The sequence below is a fragment of the Fukomys damarensis genome, unplaced genomic scaffold (assembly GCF_012274545.1).
Source record: "Fukomys damarensis isolate Sample0158 unplaced genomic scaffold, DMR_v1.0_HiC HiC_scaffold_1, whole genome shotgun sequence".
Lineage (NCBI taxonomy): Eukaryota > Metazoa > Chordata > Mammalia > Rodentia > Bathyergidae > Fukomys > Fukomys damarensis.
Window position 1 is genome coordinate 20,562,761 of NW_022900913.1, and position 24,132 is coordinate 20,586,892.

The 24,132-nt window shown below is 31.7% G+C and overlaps 1 protein-coding gene across 1 annotated transcript in view; it reads right to left on the bottom strand.

The window, feature by feature from the left end:
* Nucleotides 1–24,132, bottom strand: part of Cdh9 (cadherin 9) — a 143,363-nt gene that overhangs the window by 29,271 nt on the left and 89,960 nt on the right. The window contains exon 3 of the mRNA XM_010623792.2: nt 4,025–4,319. Within this exon, the coding sequence (XP_010622094.1) occupies nt 4,025–4,319 (295 nt within the window). The remainder of the gene's footprint in view (nt 1–4,024; nt 4,320–24,132) is intronic.

A 24,132-nucleotide genomic window follows, 5' to 3' on the forward strand; every position in this document is an offset into this window, starting at 1 on the left:
CTCCCCTACAGTAAGGTCCATGTCTGATTCTATTGCACATTTTCTCTCTAAAATATGACACAATATTTAACATAGTCACAAGGAAAACAAACATTTATAAAATGCTCACTATAGGATAGACAGAATTCTCAGCACTTTTGTTGCATTATTACTTTTTCTTCCCCATACATGTAAGTTGTAGGCCTTGAGCCATAAAGAATTTGGTCTTGAGCACAAACCAACTAAGTGGCATTATATATAACCAGCCTGAGTGAAGAAAAAACAAGTATTCTAAATATGTTACCAAATAGCCTGATTGTGTTATTGATATGATTGGATTTTTTATTGACTCCACAGGCAATATATCTCTAACAAAGGGCTCCAGTTAGAACTTGAACTACTGATCGACTGATTTATTTGTTTTCCACAAATAACTAGAAAGGAATTCCTGTAAAATCATCCACAGTGTAGGAAGGGTTGGTGAAAAGTGGTGTAGATTGTAATAAGTGACCTATCAAAGCACTGAGAAAATATATACCCTATATCGCAAGTGTAAGCAACATCAATTTCTTTAAAGGTTAATGCACAGAAATATAAGAAGTTGATAGAAAATATTTAGTCATTAACCACAAGAAATTAAAAATATAAAATGTAGGGAACTTCTACTAATATTTTTATCAAAATTGATGTCATTTTCCTTAATTACACACATTTGTCTATCCTCCAGATTATATATTCTTACATGGCTAATGCATTTCTGTTTTCATGAGCTTATTGAAATCATTTGAATCATTGATTGACAGCTAATGTGGAATAGGACATAACATTTCAAAGGAAAAAAAAATAGAAGTGGAGGGTAATTAAGATAGTAGTTGGTGAGAGAAAAAATAAGTTACATATTTTATGGAACAAAAGTGAGTGAAAAGAAGAGGCAAGTTGGGATAAAAAATTTTGTTTTATTTCATTAGACTATTCCCTGTCCAAATTGATTTTAGTTTAACTTATCAATTTAAATAAAAATCACTAATATAGTGAAAACAATATTAGAATTAAATTATCATGTATTACTCCTTTTAAAATCTAGTTTGATATGCATGAGTTTAAACTGTTAACATGTAAATGATATATGTTTGAAATTCCTTGAAATCAGGCAATAGTTTTTCTCTGTAAAAGGATTATTTTTAACATAAAAGCACAGAAAATTACACATGCAACAATTAACAATAAGTCAGTAGCTTATTTTCTTTTAAATAAGTTATTAATATTGCAACAGAGGAGCACATGATTTCAGTAACTATTAAACATCTTCATTTTGGGGATTTTTTGGTTTGCATAGTTTGACAGTACTGTTTATCTAATCTAGGATATCATTTATACTATGAGAGAAATTTATCACAGAGATACACTCCTTAATGCATCTACTTTTACATAAGTAGTTGTCTCTGTGTTTGCATCTGAGTGTAAATCCATTTAAATTTGTATCCAAAAGCCTGAGGGTTTTTCCCCTTGGAACTTCCATTTGGACAAGTGTTGACTAAGAGAAGAGTTTGATTTAATACAATTAAAAAAATATTTTGGGGGAGTTATTCAGGATCTGATAAAGTAGATTTTCAAATTACATTTTGTATAACAAACAACAGTGTAATAACATATGCATGGACATTGTCAAAATCAATCATCTACTAATTATTTTTGTATTTAAAATCTAGACTAGTAGGTAAAATCAGATAGATTCAGGTGAGTCAGTTTAAGTCTTTTAGGATCATTTGTACACATTATTGAATGAGGTTGTAAATGCAACCTTCTGTACAAATATTGTGTATATTAATCTGTACATTCATAATTTGAAATAGAATCACATGTAAATGTTATGGATTCCAAAAAGGGAGCAATTCACCAATGCCAGCACTTAACAAATAAAAAGTGTCCTTTAAAATTATCATCTAGATTTATCTGTATTCTGTTTTAATGTATATTCTTAAATATTTATTTATTATCAAAATAGTCACAAAAATTACTGTTGGTGTTTTCTCTCTTTGTGCACATCCTGGCCTTGGAAGGAATGCTGGCTGTGGCTCAAATTCTCATTAGTTAAGGCTTCACTAATTAGAAGTTGTACTGCCCACAACTTAAAGCTTACATAAATGAAATGCAAACAGCACTTTTAGAACCATTAATCCATAAGTTTCATTTCATTCATGAACTTTACATTGTGCATTTTATTATGAGGTATTGAATTATTGAAAGCTTTTAAAAGTAATACATATGCTTTTTTCAGTTTTTATATAGTTACATATTCAATAAATACAAATACACAGTAGACTACACTTGTATTTAATATAAGAAAGAATAGTTTTTATTAGGAAGAGAGTTGATAGAAATGTGTACAGTGAGAGATAATAAATAGTTCATGAACTATCCCAGAAGAATTTAAGAAAAATATAAATTATTCAAATTTAAGTAACACTAGTCTGATAGAAGGGAATATTCTGCTTTTAAAAGTGAAATAATACTTAAATTGTTTTACTCATTAAGTTTGTTAGTACATTATAGGTGCACAGCATTATGACATTCATCATTCAGGAATTTGTATCTTTACATGATATGTCTCCAAAAATTACAGTGTATTCAAATTTGAATCAATTATGATCAAAATTTCTCAAATTCCGATATTTCTTTCATCATAACTGTGTATTTCATTTTTCTAAATATGTCAAATCTGTCTGAGGATGGATGAGGGGAACTTTTTCTATTGTCAGATGTCAAAATATCAGGCATAATACTCTACATACAAAAGTAACGCTTTATAAAAGCTAGAGTGTTACCAGAAGATCACTTTACATGAAAATTCACTTCAGTTGGAAGTTGCTAAAGAGTGTAGAATTCCAGATGGAACTTCATCCAGAATATAAGTACCCGAATATACCATGCTTTGTTCCTAAATTAACCTACTGTTAGACCAATATAAATAAATCCAGGTAACTTCACTGAGTTAAGAGGTACTGAAACAATATTATGAAAAAAAAACTAAGTTTATTTCAGAGCTTTACACTTTCACAGAATGTCAGTTTAATTTTATGATCCCTTTTCTATAATCGGAGGAATATCTGAAGACACAATAGAGCTGTACTTTCTTCAAATAGTTAAGATTTGAGATTAGATACACTAACTAATTCACAAACTCTTAGTTCTTCTATTAGAACACACAGTTAAGAATTTTATACCGAACTTTCAAGGAAGGGATGCAAGTTTTTTCCTTCAAGTATTGAAAATATTTTGTACTGATACATATTTTAATAATGTCAAAATAGAATTCACGTAAGTTGTATTACATTTGTGAACATCCTTCCACATTTTTGGTATTATAAATTTTATTATTGCTTTTTAGAAATATTAATGATTTAAGAATTAGCTCATTTCTCAACACATACAGACAAAAATTTTGTACGAATACAGAGGGCGAAATCATAGGCAATCTTAAAAAGAGAAATAATTATTTTCCTTGTATGTTAACCAATGTTTTATAATGTAATTTATGCAAAAACAATATTTAAGACTTTCCATGATGCTACTAGATTATTTGATGGTAATTCATTTGCTGAATCTTCCTGTATCCTACATTCCTCATTTTTAAAAATGGGGATTCAAATATCTATTTTCCATGACTACAACTTAAGATTATTTTAATGATCAAGTGAAACAATGCACAAGAAATATGTCAAGCCCCAGATTTAGTCGTTATTTAAAAAAAATAATATAAACAAAATTGTTCAACACTTCTGCTATTCCTTTCCTTTCAGGCAGGAATGCATCTTACTTGGTAATTATTTGGGTGGCAGGTGAGTAGAAATGAAAGCTTAGTTCCCAGGAAGTGAAAGAACTCACAATATAATAAGAAACATTAAGATACTTAAACATAACTGGAGAGGAGTTAGTTACAGCTCTTAGCTTGAAAAAAGCCATGTATCATAAATATATCCCCATAGTAACTACCTTAGCAGTCAAACAAAAAAAAATTAGTTCACAGGGATTAGTTTATACCTACCAACTCCAGACATTTCAGGAACACTGGCAGTATATAAGTCTTTTGTGAATTTTGGCTCGTTGTCATTGATATCATGGATTTTAATGATAAATTCCGATTCTGGCTCCACCTGCCGCCCGGTCTTTCTGTCTATAGCCTTGGCTCGAAGAATGTACAGGGATTTTTCTTCTCTGTCTAATTTCTTTGCCGCATGAATGTCTCCTGTCTTTTCATCTATAACGAACAGACTGCCAGCCCCATCTCCTGTTAATATGTATTTTAAATTTCCATCTCCTTTGTCTTGGTCAGTGTGAAGCTTTAAAGGAGTAGAAAAGAAGAGCTCTGTAAATATATGCATTATTATTACAGTAAACGCAAATTTGGCACAAATACGTTTATCTCTGTATAACATGACTACAGTGATTATTTTAATGAATATATTAATTTTCATGGGGGAAATTTAAACGTTTCAGTTTTTGTTATACTACACCTTTTTGAACAATTGTAGTTAGATGTCACAAGCAGCTAGGATTAAAATGAAATGAAAATAAATATATCTCTTTCCAAACACAATGTTTTAAAGGTATTCATGATTTGAATATAATGATTTAAACCTCTAGTGCATTGAAAAGAAAGAAACCTATTAACCTAGATCTTGAGTGTAAAATATCAATGAATCTTGATTATGTTTAAAATAACTAAACTCAAAAGTATGAGGAATTTTTGAATGTATTATAGTGCTAAATTTAAGATAAGTACCTTTCTTTGAAACTCATTTTATCAACATTGCATGTGATATTATAGAAATTATGATTCTGTACTCAGAAAGACCAACCAATGTAAGCATTTTGAACTCCTGGATTGCTTTTTGTATGACTGTAGGAGAGTACATTTCCAATGATGCTCTTCTGCCTTTGGGGAAAATGATATGTTTTATGGACATATTAAATTGCAGGTGATACAAAACACATGTTTTTCTTCTGCCCTTATAAATAATGCCTTAAAAGCATGACAAATTTGGCTGGGGATTTAGCTCAGTGGTTCCACTGCCTTCCTCACAAGCACAAGGACCTGAGTTCAATCCCCAGTACAAAAAAGCAAAAAAAAAAGGCAAATTTTTATGCATTACATTCTTTAATGACACAACAGTTCCATAAAGATTATCTTTAATGTTCAAAGCTCATCAAATACTATTTAAAATAAATAAATCATATATTCATAGAAAATTTGAATTGGAAAAAATTTTAATGGATTTGAAATCCTTATACAATTCTGAAATTGCAGACTGAAAAACGTCAACTAATATTAATTGCATATGAGTATGGAATACAATGTAATGTTTAAATACATGTTCTCATTGTAAAGTGACTAAACCATTTTACAATGATTAATTCTGATAATAAACAAATCTATCATCTGACATTCTTAATATTTTTGTGGTGAAAATACATACAGAGAATTTAATTAAAATATGTGATGTTAATCACCTGTCCACAAAATTTCAATTACACAGGAAAACAATATTCAGTGATATAGTGCATACACTTGAATATATAAAAATAATTCTTTGATTATTTTTAAAGTGCTAAAAGAAATTTTCAAATTTCATATATATTTCAAATATATAAATAATTTATACCAAATATATGTATGTATTTGAAATGTACCAAATACATTTATATACTTCAAATATATCTGGAATTCTAAGCAGCCACTTCTACCTTTAATTTTATATCATACAATTCAAAATTCAGATTATGTCCTGACTTCATCCTTTTTTTTTTAATTGAGTTTATTGGTATATTTTAGTTATACATACAGTTACATTCATTCTTGGGATCTTGTACCTCTACATGACAGGTCTTGGTTCTCATTTTTCCCCTTGTCCCTGCCCTCTCTTCACCCCCTCCTCCCCTCCCTTTTTACAAACACTTATAAGGGAAAAGAAAAAAACACGAAAAAATGGAAATGAAGTGTTCATCACTTTCTTCTGTGTCCTATTCCATTGTTGTCACGGCTAGGGTGATAAACAAAACTAGGTGCTTGTTTCATGTTGTGCACCTACTCTGCTTTCAAGCCCACGTAAATATTCACATAATCTTTTCTTCTCTGGAATATTTTATCCACCCTCTGTCACTTTGGATCAACTTAGCCTTTTTCTTCCTTGTATTTTATCTGCATCTCTGCATCAATCTCCTGATTCTCCTGCCTGTAATCTAGGTCTGCTCCAAACAATTTCTGGTACTTAAAATGGTGATTTTTCTACGTAACAAATATGGCCATGTAACTATGTAGCTTTAAAATCTTCAAAAAGGCATAGTATTTAAAGTCCTATCCTACAAATCAAGGTCAGCCTCCTGTGAAATACCCTGTTGCACTGGGCTTGCACTTGCAAGGCAGGCACAGCCCCACTGAGTTAAATCCCAGACCCTTTTTGTTTTTATGAATCCAAACCTCTTCTTTTAAAAAAGAGAATGGTCATTTTGAAAACTATAAGTATTTTCATTAAGTTTATTGTATATTTTAGATATACAAAAAGTTACATTTATCATTGGAATCTTGTACCTTTACATGATGTATCTTGGTTCTTGTATTTGCTTTAACTTTGCCATCTTATTTATCCATCCTCATTAATCTGGCCTTTTTCTGAGGCTTCTCTAGGCATTTTATCAGTACAGATCCTTTCATTTTACATTTTTATTTCAATTGTCAGAAGGCTTGTACTCTTTTTCATACCTGAGGATTGAATATGTGTCTTTCGCCTTTTAATACTCTTCTTTCCTTTCTGATTTCCCTTATCTAAATATGTGTTATATTTCACGTTTACATTCCCTCCATAGGTGTAGCTTCTTTCTCTCCACAGGTTAGAGTGGATGAGCTTGTGTGGTAATTACCCAGCAAGCTTTAGAGCTTACCAGGATCCTCACCAAATTACGTATAATAGCTAAAAATTTTTTCTAAACTATAAAATACATTAGAGAAAGATGGTTATAAGTTGTAAAGCAACTAACATATTTCTTCTAGCCAAATGTTTCCTCTTTGTTTGATGAGTATCTTTACAAGTAAATACACAAGAACTATCCACTATTAATTATTAAAATATGAGATCATATGTAAAATTAAACTTCTCTTTTTAATATAAATTACATCTTAGAAATATCTATGATGTTTTATTATAAAATGTTGTTTTGCTGACTACTTTAATTTCAAAGTATATATAATAAATACATTTACATCTATGCTTATATTATCCTTATATTCTAAGGAGAGAAAAGAATAAAAACATAATAATTGAAAAATTAAGAAAAGATGATAGATGTGTAAAGAATGATATGAATATGACACTATTAATCTAGCAAAAATTGTAGAATCAATTTCACTAGCTTAATTAATGTGCAATGGAATAATCTGCAGTCATTAGAATTATATAACAAGTAAATATGTATATTGATTGAAAGTATATATTTTTACTTTATATTAAAAATATTAGCAAACTATTCATTGAACTATTGATATTGCAAAAGTTTAGATTTATTATTTTATACCTTATTGCTATAATTCCTGTTACAGTACTTTGTATAAACTTTTAATCATTTAACTCTAAGTGGTACATTCTGTCAATTATTTCAAGCAATACAATGTGTGCATATTAAAAGATTTTAATTTAGCCAATATTTTTAAAAAATGTATTTAACTGATACAAAATCAAAATAATTTTCACTGAGGATCATACCATGTTTTATAAATGTATATATTGTGCTATTTTTAAATCAGGTTAAACATAATTTTTCTTCATTTATGATTTTTATAATGAAACCTTTCTTTTACCATTTTGAAATACATTACTGTTATGTATAATCACCCTGTGGTTTCTTTTATATCCACTGGTCAACCTTGCTTCCTCCTTTCCCACTGCCCTGCTTTATTCAGGTATCTTTTGATCCAAAATTTCATTTTAAGATAAAAATCTCCTAGTAGCTATTTCTGGTGTCATCAAGCAGAAAATATCTATTATGGTGAAATACTAAAGGGCTATATTTTGGTTGTTATTTCTGTGTAACACATTTAGAATTTATATAAATCAAAAGTAAAAACTCTTATACAGAAACCCAAACACAAATAACATTGTACATGAAAATAAATTTCAAGATATTTTATATGATCACAATTAAGTAAATGAAAGTGAAATTTTGGGTTTCATTGAGCCACCCAATTTTCCCTCTAAGGAAATAACTTGTTTCTACTTTAAAAATGAAAAAAATGCCTATAATGTATAATAAACCCTAGAACACTTTATGAGATGCTATTATTCTTAAACAGTATCATTTTAGATTTTCCTCCTTACGTGCTTTGTGTTTCTAGAAATTTGAAAAATTGAAAAAGTACATACAGAACTTGCTAATAATTATTAAATATATCTGATATTTAGTAACTTGATTAAGCCATACAATTTTCAGATATTTGATTCACTATTACTCCAGGGGTGTTTTTGAATGAGAAAAATATTTAAATTAGTAGACTGAGTAAAGCACACTGCTCTTCCTGGAGCGGGGGCTTCATTCACTTGTCTGACAGTAGAAAATTCTCTTAAGATGAGAGAGCAAACATTTGTTATCCTCTGGAGGTAACTATTCTCTGTAGGTAACTGACAGTTTTTGGCCAATTATTGAGCCTTCGAGGTAGAATGCTTAGGGGTTAACATTTCACTATGTGTCCCGAGCTTCTCATACGTTCTGATCCCTGCCATATAACTCATAAACTCATAACTTTGTCTTGCACAGCAACTTACCAGGTCCTGTAAGTGTAAGAAAGCTAAATGAAGGAAAAGCGAAAAGTGCTAATGTTCTCATTTCCGTTCCATCCCATTCCCTGCTTCAGACTACGCTATGATTTCCTCGGAGTTTCCTACAGTGGGTTAACAGAGGAAAAGAAGGCTGGAGTTTGGTTTACAGATGGTTCTGCACCATATGTTGCAGTAGCTAGAAGGAGATACCTATCACATTACAATTCTTTTCTATATCACCTAAAAAGATTATGTGGAATTAAATTTTGCTAGTGGGCAAAAGTTTGAGCAATGCATTTGTAGTTTACTTTATTAGTAAGGCCAGATGTGCAACTTTTTTGCCAAGTTTTGGGCTGTGGTAATGATCGCTGTTTTCGATGGAATGTGATTGAAAAAAATTTGACAGAGAAATTTGAGGTAGAGATATGTGGATAGGTTTCTCTGAGGAAAAAAAAAGGAAAGGAAAGATGTTTGTTTCTCATGAGAATGGTCACCAAGCAGTGACTTCAGCATGTGAGAATTTTCAAGATCAAGTGAAATGAATGATTGATAATATGGGTGCTACTCAGTCTCTCTCCCCAGGAAACTCCACCACCAACTACTGTGCTCGTGAATAAAGGAATCACTGTGGGGGAAAGTGGTTCTATCAAGTCTCAGAGACATAGACTTCCATTCCCTTAGCCAAGCTGGTTAATAACTGTTGAAGCATCCAATCCGCCAGCAAAAGAAACAAACCATCACTGAGCGCTCACATGACATCAATCATGATGTTTAGTGTGATTAGTCAGTGACCTAAGAGGAGACTTGCAATTCACAGCAATTGCAATTCACAGCCCGTATCAAAAAAGGGACAAGGTACTGCCCTAACAAAAATAAAACTTTAGAGACAAATTCACCTTCCCCAAATATCACGTTATTTTTTTAATCTGTATTTAAACTTAAAGAATATCTCATCTACACAAATTGCTTCTGAGCGTTACTAAAAAGCAAAAGTAGCCCAATGTCTTATGCTCATAAAATTCACCGATCTTGCCATGTTGTGTGTTTTAACAGCCCGGGTCCTTCAGAAATAAACAATGATATTACTCGACCAGGTAATAGCCATGATTCAGTTAGATTTTTGCCAAGTAAAAGGAAAATATTGCAGGATAGTGGAGAGAAGTTATTATAAACATTATTTATGACAATGTGAACATTTATAGAGTTAGGACCACAATTTTCATGACTATGTATTTGTTATTTTTTCAGGAATATGCTTGAGTATGTTTGTGTATATATTACAATCTTTGTTGTCTTCATTATCTTATGTCTTTATTATGTTAATACAAAATCCAAATATACAAGTTTAGCCAATTTCAACCAAGAAAATGACAAAGATATACGATCATGTACGTATTATACTCAAATTGATGAAAAGGTGATATTTAAATAAAATGCTCATTTTAAAAAAATTCTTGCTTGATTTCACCAAAGATTACTTAGAAGCATGTTATCAGATTTCAAATATTTGATTTTTTTTGTTATTTTTGTTTCATATTTTTTTAATTCATTAAGTTTATTGGTACATGTGCATATACAGTAAGATGACATTCATCATTGGTAATGTAAACCTTTACACGATATATCCTGCTTCTTATTTCTTCCCCCTGCCCCTGACCTCTCTTCCACCCTTCCCTATTTTCAAAGACTTTGTTTCCATTTATTTCCTTTTCTCATATTTATTTCTTTCCTTTCTTTCCTTTCCCCTACCCCTCCCAGATCCCCTTTCCATTCCCTTTTGGACCCTTTCTTCCTGTTTTACATTATCTTTTGTACATTCTGATCTTCATTTATACTTTCAGTTTCTGACACCAGAGAAACTACTCAGTATTTACACAGGCGTGTCCTATCTAAATATCTCTAGTTTCGGCCAATAACAAGTGCTTGTGGGATTTTGGGGAAAAAGGAAACCTTCCGCACTGTGTGTGGGAGTAAAGTGTACAGTGGTAAAATCACTATGGAAATCAGTATGGAGATATCTCAAAAAACTAGGGTTAGAGGTCCCATTTGATCCAGCTATCCTTTTGCTGGGTTTCTTTCAAAAAGAATTAAAAGAATCATACCACAATGATGTATGTGCACCCATGTTTATAGGGGTACAGTTTGCAACAGCCAAAACTTAGAAACAGCTCAATTGCCCATCAACAGGTGAGTGGATAAAGAACATTTTATTTTACATAAAATGAAGTACTACTTGGCCATAAAGAATTATTTTTTTATTCCTAAGCTTGGTTATATTTTGAAAGAAAAAATTTAAAAGAATCTAAAGAATAAAAATACATCTGCAAAAAGGATATGCTATCATGTAAGAAATAACAAAAGCTATAGTTCTTTTTATAAAATACCCCAAACAATAGCACTGGCCATTTTTACAATTTTACAGTTTTAATGGAATTCAGTTTTCACAGTACTTTTAGTTTTATAGCAAAACTGAGTGGAAGGAAAGGTATAGTAGTTTCCCACATAATTCCTTACCCCACACATAACAGTCAATATTTCTCAACAAAGGTGTACATTTGTTCTAGTCAATTCATCTCTGATGACACATCATTGTACCTTGAGTCCATTACACTAAGGTTAATTTTAATAGTATATGTTCTACAGATATGGACAAGAATATAATGACATTCATTAACTCTTTCACTTTAAGAAAAATCAAATGTTTCTAAGCAGAATAAAAATAATCCTAGCTTGTGTACTTGACTTATAGAAAGAAATGGCTCCTAGGACCAAGATGTAGCTCAGAGCTCAGAGGTGTTTTACCTGCCTGGCAAGGGTAAGGCCCTGAGTTCAATTCCTGGTATGAGAGAGAGAGAGAGAGAGAGAGAGAGAGAGAGAGAGGAGGAAAGAGGAGGGGAGAGGAGAGGAGAAGAGAGAGAGGAAAGGAGAGGAGAGGAGACTTCTGGGGAGAGGGGCCTGTCTCCAAAGGTACATAGTATCCCTGGAGAGGGTTGGCAGCTCCTGTGGTAAATCATGCATCAGCCGCACCAGCCCCCCAAAAAGATCATGGTTATGCTAAGTACAAACACCATGTCTCGTCTTACTTTGAAAGAGACGACTTTTACATGGCCTTACAGACATAACTACATTACTGCATTTGTTCCACTTAATAAGCCAATATTGATACATTATTATCGGGTCGGATATTCAGCTCAGTGGTGCCACCATCTGCCTAGCAAGTGCAAGGTCCCGATTTCCATCCCGGAAAACAAAACAAAACATTAACTAAGTATTTGATTTATTCGGAGTCCCTTTGTTTTTACCTAATGTCTTCTATATGTCCTCATTCATTCTTCACAACTCGTTAGGCTTTAAAGAGCAGTGAAAAATTTTGAGGCATTTTTATGCTTTTAATTACCTCAACAGTTTTGAGTATATGTCAGACATTTCATAAAATGTCCCACTATTTGTGTATAGCTGATATTTTCATGATTATTCTCAGATTGTGTTTTGGGAAGGAACATCACCCTTGTAAATTGTCATTTTTTCATCACGTCTTATTAAAAGTGTTAACATCAATTTGATACATAATTGTTTATGTGAATTTGACTGATCATCTAGCTTAGACTTGGTTTTCATCCATTGATTTACATGCAAAGTTCCTCTATTTCCTCCTTTTTCTTATAATATTTCAAGAAATGCGTGTACATGCTGTCAACACTTGGAGTGGAGAATTTATTTGAGAATTTATTTGAAGATGTAGAAAGTACATAAATTATTTGAGCTTGCTCAGCATGTAAATGTGTTTATTTTGTTCAATTTATTACTTTATTTTTATTGACAGTGTGGATTCATGGATTTTTATTTTATGATTTGAGTTATTATCTCAAAGTCTACATATTTTGTTTTATCTGAAGTTACCACATCTCTTTGTCTCTTTAGATTCCTTTCAGTCAGCCCTGTGTATCTTTGATGTACATTATCAGAGTGTGTCTGTGTGTGTGTGTGTGTATTACTTTCTGATGCTATGAGACAGTCTTTTATCATCTTGTATAATTCTTGCCATAGTTACAGAACAAGCCATTTCTTCAAGAGGCCCTGATTCTTTTTTTTAAACAGGAGAATGACAGTAGAAAAAAGTTCTGAGTCATTGGGGTATTGTTGCTAGTAGTTCAGTGTCATTGATGTTACAGCTTATCAGTTCACAGTATAATGTTCATGTATACAACGCTATCTATCTATCTATCTATCTATCTATCTATCTATCTATATCTATCTATTTCTGTGTGTGTGTAAAATTGCTTGTACCAACATTCATTTAAACATACGTTCATTCTCATGTTTACAGTTAGGTACTTTAAAACACTGAATGCACTAATTGCTTAAAATTAGACTTGTTAAACTCTCTGGAGAATTCTATTAACCAGATCCAGCCCAATATTTTGTATAGAATACAATGCCCGTCATTTGCACATGTTCTTCAGGTACTTAGACATACAGCATTCACCAGAAAATACTGTATGCTATATTGGGTTCTTATTGACAACCCTGTTTATATATAACCTGTCTACATATAACCTGTATGATGTCTGTCCTTCAAAACTTGCTAGAATCATTTGTCTGTCCATAAAAGGTCCTGTAGATTTTCACTTACAACAAGTTGAAAACCTAAAATTAAAATTATCACGGGCCTGAGAGTGACCTAGAATGTCAGGGCCAATTTTTAAAAACATGGTAGGAGAACTTACATTAATATAGTTCAAAACATGTAAGATTACAACAGTGAATACAGGTACGTACCAGGTTTTTGTATAGAAAGAAAAATTCACATGGAGAAAAATAAAGTTAGACTCATATCTCTTACTATGTCTAAGCAAAATTAAAAATGCTTTAGAGATCTAAATATTAAAAGAGAAAAAGCCTGTTGAAACATAAAATAGGCGAGTCTCTTAAAGTCATAGACACAGGCAAGGATTTTTTTTTGACAGAATCCCAGTTGCATAAGAAATAATATAAAAAACAAACAAATCTGTTTTTATCATATTAAAAAGCTTATGCACAGCAAAGTACCAACAAAGTGAAGAGACAACCTTACAGAAATTTAAAAAGATTGTCAGCTACACCTCAAATAGAGACTTAACATGAATAATATATAAAGAGCCCTAAAATGAAAGGCTTTATCAAAAAATGGTCAACTGAAATGAATGCACACTACTCAGACAAATTACAAATGAACAATAGATACATTAAAAATGTTTAACATCACTGGTAATTAGATAAGTGCAAAGTAAAACAATTTCATCCAAAAAGAATGGCTGGCATTAAGAAATCAAATAATAAATGCTCCTGAGGCTGCAGGGAAAAATAAGTCCTTGCACATTATTAGTAGAAATGTAAACTAGTATAATTACTATAAAATCAGAGTGGAGTTTCCTAAAATATTTAAACTAGGAATTATATTCCACATGTTTATTCCCCTTCAAGGATCTTCCCATGAGAGTTAAGGACATCACATCATAGTGATACATGCATCCCATGTTCAGGGCAGTACAATTCATTTTAGCTAAATTATGGGAGCGGTGCTATATGTTCATCAACAGAGGAATGGATTAAAAAGTGGTATTTATACATATTTCTGTGTGGAGTACTATTGTGTTATAAAGAATAACTTTGAGTCAAAGTCAAACAGATGAAATATGATACCCTAAGCGTGAGTGAAATAAATCAGACACGCAAGGTTAAATATTTTATATTTTCTCTTATTCAAGCAAATTCTCTAAATCAAAAATAAATCAAAGATCCGGGTGTGGTGGCTCACACCTGTAATCCCAGCACTCAGAAGGCAGAGGGAGGAGGATTGCTGTGAGTTCGAGACCAGCATGGGCTGCATAGTGAGTTCCACGTCAGTCTCTACATAGTGAGACCCTGTCTCGAAAAAAAAAAAAAAAGAAAGAAAGAAAGAAAGAAATCAAACAGGAGAGTAAAAGATAGACAATAGGGAAATGTGAAAGAGATTGTTTTTAAAAGGGAAAGGGACTAAGAGATGTGTGCTGTGGGACAAGGGAAGAAGACACACAGAATTAGGACGTGTCATGCATACGTATCAGTTGCTCACGATGAATATATTATTTAGGCATGGCAAAAATGTACTAAAATATATCAAAACACAAAAATTAGAAATAAATCTACAGGTACACTGTCCCTGGTGTCTACAAAACAGTGTCAATGAAATATCATCAAACAGAAATCATAATTTGACAATGCACAAAGAATTTGGTATCAATCTTTTAAGGTTATGAAACTTTATTAATGATTCATATTGCAAAAATTGATTCAGTATGTGTCATAGAGCTAAAAAAGAAAACTTGAACTAATATATGTTCAGAAAAGGAAGATGAACACATAATATTTGGATAAGCAAATATTTTTAGAAGGATACAATCGGCACTGAAAAATTATTTTATTAAAATTGAAATTTACTCATGAGAAAATATACACTTCATTGTTTTTCTTTGTTTGTTTGTTTGGAATTATTATGCCTTCTTGAAGAACCAATCATTTCATGATTCTTTAATGTTCATTATCTCTGATACTTTTCCTTGTTCTGATGCTGGTTGTGTCTAAAATTTAAAAAAAAATTAAAAAATTAAAGAATTGTATCTGTTTATTAGTGTTATCTATGAGTACCTTTATTATCTCTTTTTTAATGTCTTCATTTTAAAATAGGCTTACTTCGGAAAAAGTTCAATTGTATTTTATTCTATACATTTTCTTTGTGTGCTTACACTATTCATTCACATTGTGAACAATTCTTGAAGGAGTTGAATATTGACCATATTCAGAACTGTTTTTTAATTACAGCTTTGCTTCTCTTTCTCTTTTCTTCCTTACTCCTCCTTCTCCTCTTACTTTTCCGGTTCCTATTCTTTTCCTTGCTATGTCTCATTTTTACCTTTTTATCTTCTATAATTCTAATATATATCCGTATGTATTCTATATCATACATATATTCTACAACTGTTCATATATATCTGCCCATACATATATTTGGGTGCATGTAGGGGAAAATAAATAATATACAAAAACAATATTTACCTTCTATTTTTGGAAAATCAAATTAAATTATTATCCTAAATAAATGTTCTAATCCCTTAAAAATCACTGTCTACCAGAATACTTATATAAGAAGAAATAATTTCAATAGATTCTTATTTAATAGAGAATAGAAATCTAACACTATTGTCATTAAAAAACAGAAAAGGTGAATCCAGATGGTTTTACTGGTGAATTATAACACACATGTAACAAAAAAATGCTACCAAATATTAAAAATCTTTTCCAGAGCATAAAAGCAAAAAATCATATCCTAACTCATTTCAGAGAGCCAGAATTGCCCTCAGTTCAATGCTGTAAAATACATAAAAAAGAAAAAATGAAAATAAATAAAACTACAAACAAATGTCTCAGTATCACTCACAAAAAAGATGCACACAATCTCAACAAGAGTCAGCAAATCTATTACAACAAAATACATATAGAAAGAATTATACTATGAACACGAGTCTTTTAAGGTGTAAATGGCTCTTTGAACACTGGGAAATAAATTAATGTGAATTGGCACACATAAGATGATTTTAAAAAATCATGTGATTATAACAACAGATTCAGAAAAAAAATTTAAAATCCTCTGACAGTTATGACATAAATTCTCAGTAAGATAGGACTAGGGGTACATTCTCAAAATGATAACCAATAACACTTCCAAAAGCATTTCATCTAACATTACTTTTAATGGTGAGTCTCTCTAAGATCAGAAACAACACAAGATGTACCCTCTCCCTATTTCTATTTCACGAATTACTGATGTTCTATCCAGTGCAATGACACATAAAAGAAAAATAAATGTATACAGATTGGGAGGGAATAAATAAAACTGCATTTTTAATTAATGCCATGTTTTCTGAAAATAAAATCTAACAGGAAAATAAGTGCTGGTCGTTACCGTGATGATAGCCAGTGTCGTGCGAAAGACTATGCTTCTCTATTCTCTTGCTCAGTGGATACTCTGTAATGCCAGGCAGCACAAGGTGATTGGGGTAGTATTTTGAACTCTAGTTTTCAAGGTTCGTTATTTTCCTGTTAGCTCTTGGTTTATTTTCCTGTTCAGCTCTTGGGAAACAGGATGATATGATGGTTTATGTAGACCTCAAAAATCACCGATAATGTCAAAAACCCCAGAATCAGATCAGTTAATATAATAGAGGTAAGGGGAAAAAAAAAAAATGAGAATCAAGACTTGCCATGTAAAGGTACATGATCCCAACAATGAATGTAACTGTACTGTATCCCTAAATGTACCAATAAACTCAATAAAAAAAATATAATAAATGCAAGTTATAGGATACAAGGTCAATATACAGAATTCATTAATACATATGCAGCAATGAGAAATTAAGATTAGCAATTAATAATTTAATACTACATTAAAATCAGAAGATAAAATATCTAGGTACAACTCTGAGAAAATACAGAAAATACTTTAAGAAAAATCAGAAAAAAATCAAAGAAAATTTGAATAAGTGAAAAAGTTTTTCATGTTCATGAATAGAAAGACCCAGTGTCTTAAGCATATAAGTCCTTCTCACATTAATGTATACAACATTTCAAGAAAGTCGATGTAATGAAAGTGAAAAGTCAAGCCATATACTACAATAAAAAACTTGGAAAATATTTCAAAACATTCATATTTACATTAACATAAAATATTCCTTTTAATAAGCAAAAAAGAAAATAACATAAATAATAAAAATGATACAAAACAGATATTTCACAAATGCATATACTTAAATATACAATAAATATGTAAAACTGTCCAAAAGTATTACTCTTAAGTGAAATGCATATTCACATTTCAATGAATACTGCATATCTTTAAAATAACCAATATTTTAAATTATAATTCAGAAAATCATAATCTGGAAATATTGTAATTTGAATGATGGATTATTGTCTATTTGATGAATCTGGCATTTTCTAATAAAATGAATTATACATTTATGTATAATATGTAGTAAATTTATTACTTGGCATTTACACATACACATCATTGCTAAACCGAAACACTTATCTTAAAATGTTCATGTATAGTTTGCAATAAATAGTATGGTAATTGACACAGAACATAATTGTGATATATACACATCAATTACTATGTAATTAAACATTACTTACTTAGTAATGTGCTGATGGAAAAGACCATAACATAGTATTTAGGGATATCAGACTTTCTGAGAAGGGGCCATATGGGGCGGGGAGTGAACATACACAATCACGTACAGATACACATAGATGAGGTCATCAAACTTTTTGATTATATATAGTTTTACTTTCTATGGTTGGTAAATTAAAACTTGTATTAACTACAAAATATTGTTCCTTAAGAAAAAAATAATTACATAAGAAATCTCCCCAAACTTTAGTTACACTAAAAAAAAATTTTCATAAGAAATCTTTTTAATTTTAATTCACTAAATTGAAAAAGGAAAATCATTTTCCTGGGGAACTAAAAATGTCATCACTGTTCAGATATAATTTTAGTGAATATAAGGTTAGTGAATTTGTTTGTTTTGTTTTGTTACATTTTGTTTTGTTTTGAGATATAGTCTCCTGATGTAGTTCAGTCTGGCCTTGAATGAACGACATAGTGCACGCTGGCTTCAAACTCAACTCGAGCCTCTCGACTTAGCCTCCCAAGTGAGAGGATTACAGGCATACACCATCATGCCTGGCTGAATTAACTTGTTGAAGAGCTCATATGATATGGAATAGCTCATGGGATATAATATTTCTCTGCTGCAAGAGTGATGATCTCTTAGAAAGAAAAATGACTAAAAATGTTGGCAAAAATTAAAAACAATATTTGAAATTTAAAAGTTCATACAATAGAGATAATATATTCAGAATGTGACATATAATTTAAAAATTATAATTTAATTATAACTTAAAAAAGAAGTTTATTATGATGTTGGAAGAGAATATTTAATACTGTAACTATTCTGAAACTATTTCCTAAATTTAAACTATCTGTTATAAATTTCAATCAGAATATGGTTCTAGACAAAAAAAATCAAAAAATAAAGCAGAAAAAGCATGCTATTGTAAAAATATTACTAGCAATGTTGCCAAGTAGTACTGTTAATATTAAACAAATTCTTTCAAATGAATACAAATTCAAACTTTAAATATTGATTTAAGGTAAAATCAAAATTCATAGAATTATAAAAATGATTATCCAAGGACTATCATACATACTTCCAAATTTAAAAAAGGTGATACTATGATACTCTCTTGGGATTCTTAAAGTTAATCCAGGAATAAGAAAATAATGTACTATTTTTTAACTCCCAGAGTGCACTATTAAAATAAACTGAGCTTATCCAGGTTGAAATAGTTATAATAATAAGGTTTCAGAAAACTGGCATTGTGCTTAGAATGTGCTTAAAAATAAACATTCCAATAAAAATATTATTTATTTAACCACCAACACATATAAAAATTGCTTTCAGAGCTTCATACAACTCAACTTTGTTCAATTTTAAACACAAATTAATGTCTTACGTTGCTTTCTCCAGGATCACTGTTGCTAGTTATAAAAAATGCTGAATAAAACCTCACCAGGCTCTGAAAAGACACCAGTGTTTCTAGGTGAATACAGATTGTCTTCAGTGTTGTCTTCAATGAAAAACTCTTGTTATCATCCAGAGCTCTTTACTCAGCTGGAGGTAACTTTCCATAGGAGGCAAAGTCCAAACTTTGGACTTTGTACTGGAATTCCTGCTACTTTGTGTTGTGCTTTGGAATGACAACATTTTTTGTCTTTTATTGAGTTTATTGGTACATTTTAGGTATACAGTACAGCTACATTCATTATTCGGATCTTGTGCCTCTACATGACAGGTGGTCTTGTTTCTCATTTTTGCCCCTTGTCCCTGCCCTCCTTTCATCCCCTCTTCCCTTCCCCATTTACAAACACTTTATTTCCATTTTTTCATTTTCTCATATTTTCCCTTATTACCTTTCCCCTGCCCTTCCCACTTTCCCTACACCTTTAGCCCTTTTCTTCCCATTTCACAATGTCAGTTATCTCATTAGGATCTTATGTACTATTACAGTTTATTCACACCAGAGAAACTATTCAGTATTTACACATGTTTGACTTATTTATTTCACTTAGGAGTGTATCCTCAATATGTATCCATTTTCCTATGAATGAATCTAATGTCTCATTCTTTATGGCTGAGTAGTAGTCCATTTTATAGAAAAAAAAACACATCTTCTTTATCCAATCGCCAACTGATGGGCAAATGGGCTGTTTCCAAGTTTTAGCTATTACAAACTCTGCCGCTATAAACATGGGTGTGCATATATTACTCTGGTATGATTCTGTGAGATCTTTTGGAAAGATACCCAGAAGAGGAGCTCTTCTCCCTTGTTAGTGGGAGGGCAGACTGGTGCAACTACTGTGGAAATCAATATGAAGATACCTCCAAGAGCTGGGACTAGAGGCTCCATTTGACCCAGCCATCCCTCTGCTGGAATGACAACATTTTGAGACTCACACTAAAGGAGTTCTCTTGTCCTGGAAATAACTCAGAGATCTCTCCACTCCCTGTGCCCTGTCATTTTGTCATGGAGAATAAAAACCAATCACAAATTAAAAAAAAAAAGAAATTAGGGTATCCTTTCCATTTTGCCTGAAACAGCCAAAACTTTCAGTGGGATCAATACCCTTAAACCAAGTTTTAAGAACAATGTAATAGAAACTATTAGGAAATCTCCAATTCATTCACAAAGGATGCAATCTTATGTGTCCAAGTAGTGGTCAGTGGACACTGTGAACAGAAAAAAAAAAGATCTGAATAATTACATATTTTAGAACAATTTTTTGGCCAAAAACTTGTGCCTTAGACCTGGGCTATGAAAGCTTTTCCTTTATTTCCACATGTGTCTAACTTTGTGTTTCCTTTCATTGAAGAGCAGATGAGATGAGCAAGCTAGTGATTTACAACAGTAGTGTAAAGCTCTAATCAACCCTGCTAGCATCACAAATCAGTTTGTTTATGGCACTGAGGGTCCCATAGATAGATGGCTTATGCTTGGTGCCATCAGTTACACAGTTTCCTTTGCCAGCAAAGCCAAAGGGCTACACATGGTCTCTCTCGCTCCCCAAAACTATTCAGGTATAGCATAATTTGAATAGATCTTCTTGTTTCATAATCTGACCAAGATTTAAAACTTTTTTCTATTTTGTTATCAGCAATTCCAAATCAGAGGATGTGTTCCTCCCATCCTGAAATCCCTGATCCAGGTATAAAGTATACAGAGGGATGGAAAATATAGTTTAGAGGACACTTCAAGTGATTTTTCGGATACATGAGACAAGACTAGCCTAGCAGAGGCCTATGGGTAGGATGAAGTTACTTCTCTGTAAATATTAGCATCACATTTTGCTCAGATACCATCCTAAAAGAAAATAAGCAAGTGAATAAATACAAAAAGCAAGCACAAAACCTTGATCTTTTAACACTCCTGGAAATGTAGCCTGAATGATTTGCTTTTGGTAGTCTTGGCTCATATACCAAGCAACAATCCTCATAATGAACAGGTGACTCCCAGGAATTTTGTAAGGCCGGAGAGGGAGAGGGCGCGTAAACAGCTAGGGACAGATCAGTCTGAGTAGAATGGTACTGGTCAAAGATTTTCAAGAAGCTAAACTCTCTCGAGAAAAAGACTTCCGCAGAGACTGTGAGACTAAAGAACTGGCGGCACAATCAGTAGCACATTTCCAGAAGTGGCCAATACGTGGAAGTGTGCAGGGTGATGAATGAGCAGTTGATAGACTGGTGTTGCAGTGTACAAAGCGTACTCTCTGAAACATTAGTTTCCAAAAGATAATTGAGTCACATGCAAGAGACAATTGGATTGTGCTAATTATCTCCCAATGTCATTTAAAGTTTAATGAGATAATGTTTCCAAAAATCTTAGCTCAGTTCCTAATATATAACATGCATTTAATAAATTAGAATGTGATTAAAATGGTACTTTTGTTAGTTTTATTAAAATCTGTTTATTAAATTTGATTATTATTGAATTTGTAATTGTCTTAGTCACAATAATCCTGTCTTCTCATCATTCGTGTATCATATCTAAAAATTTTTCTGTTATTGGAGTGAGTTCATAATCATTTTTATTACATATAATGAGACACTTGTAGTCACTCACTAATTAATGACTTTAATTTTGTTTTTTGTCCACATTCTCTGTAATTGCTACACTTGGCTTCCTCCAGTGTAATCATATTTTTGTTTTCCTTAGGCTTCTTCTTCATCTCACTGATTTTTACTCCCTGTTTTTCTTATTTATTTTGTGTATGAATGTATTTATGTATTCCTGGATTCTTTCCTATAGAAATAGTAACCTCTTGAGACAAGTCAGATAACTTTTCAAAATTTATTTTTTTTAAATACTACTCTTTCTTTGTAATAATTTTATAGTTATATAATAGTAAATTTCAGTATGTTTAGCAGTCGATAACCTTAACCACTTGGCCACCTCATCCCGAAATTTCAGTATTTTTCATACCAATTTTTCCTTTGCTATGTTTTTCTTTGCTTGCACTTCAAAGAATATACACTTGAGCTTCTTTTTCATTACTAGAAAGAGACTTGCCTCATGTAACTTAGCTATATATTCTTTTTTGTGTTGTATTGGTTTGGGATCAAACGCAGGACCTTGCACTTGCAAGGCAGGCGGTGGAACCACTGAGCTAAATCCCTGGCTCTTAGCTATATATTCTTAAATATAGTGCTCAATATTTAAAAAATAATAAAATAAAACTAAAATTGACATACGAACAAAACTAAGAATTTGGAATAAGCAGGCTGTTGATGTAGCTCGGTGGCTCTGCGCCTGACTCACAAGCTCAAGGTCCTGAGATTGATCCTTTGTACCGAAAGATAAATGAATAAATAAGAAAAATGTAAAAATTTGGGACATGCCATCTAAGGACTCCAAGTGAGACACCATCTCTCAAGAGGATCTGATGTTAAAGTTCTTGTGACATATAGGATGTGTACCTTGTGTTAGTGAATAACTTCATAACCTTTAGAAAATAATTTTCCTAATTGATGTAGATCCAAATATTTATTTTTATTTTTTAAATTGATTTGTGTTTATATCTTTTATTTCTTTTGATCAATTATAATAATATATGTCATTTGAACCTTTTGTTATTACTGTTTTTGAGACAGAGTCTCTCTATTTAATTCAGGCTGGCCTTGAACTTATTATGTAGCACAGGATGGACTTGAACTCGAGGTGACCCTGCTGCCTCAGCCTTACAAGTGCTAAGATTACAAGCACATGCCCCCCCACCATTGAAACTTGTTATAATTCACTTTTTGTTAGACTTATCTAATAATTAAGAATTATGAACTAGTTAAATGAATTTTCTAATCTATATTAAAATATAGTCATCACATTTAATATATTGTTAATTATTGTAGTTATTTTTAATTATTGTGCTGGGAAACAATTCAAAATCACAACCTAAAATGTGTCCATCTGAATATTGAAAATCTAGTAACAGAAAGCGATGAGTCAAATAATAAGGATTTTTCACTTATAGTGAAATGAAAGCAGTTGAGTACCAAATTTTCTTTCTATTCTTTCTATCTGTGAAATATTCTTGGAAAAATGAGGCAGTAAGTGGTCCCATGTAAATAGTTTATGTAACAAACTAAGAACAAACCAGGAAGAGAATCTTAGACCAAGGAAGCCTTTAACAGAAGCTCCCACAGTTTAAATTTGTTAGATTAAATTCTCTTAGATAGCATCAGTAATGAAACAAATCTTTCAGTAGAGCGTCACATAAGTGTCATAATTAAGTAAAAGCCATTGAAGTTTGATATAGTCAACAGTTATAGCTGTGCAGGAGGGATAAAAATATGTATCAGATGCCTCATCTTTTAATCCGGGTGCAGAAAGTTCTCAATTCAGCAAAGACTATCCGGCGACCGACATTAAAAATTCTGGACTCTTCCCTGATTCATCTATGATTCTTGCTTATTTGAATGCTTAAAATTAATCATAAAGCTTGATACTAAGATCTGTGATTTATTTAAACCTGAATTATAAAAACTTTATATTAATTCAAATCAGTACTATTTGGCAAAGATTGCACATAAGCCCTCAGGTTGTCATGACTAATGTCGCTTGAAAGATAAAAGAACAGATACAGTAAGCAATAAGCGTGATGAAGCTTTGACGGCAGGAAATCAGGCTATCGACATTCATTAGTATGAGGCAA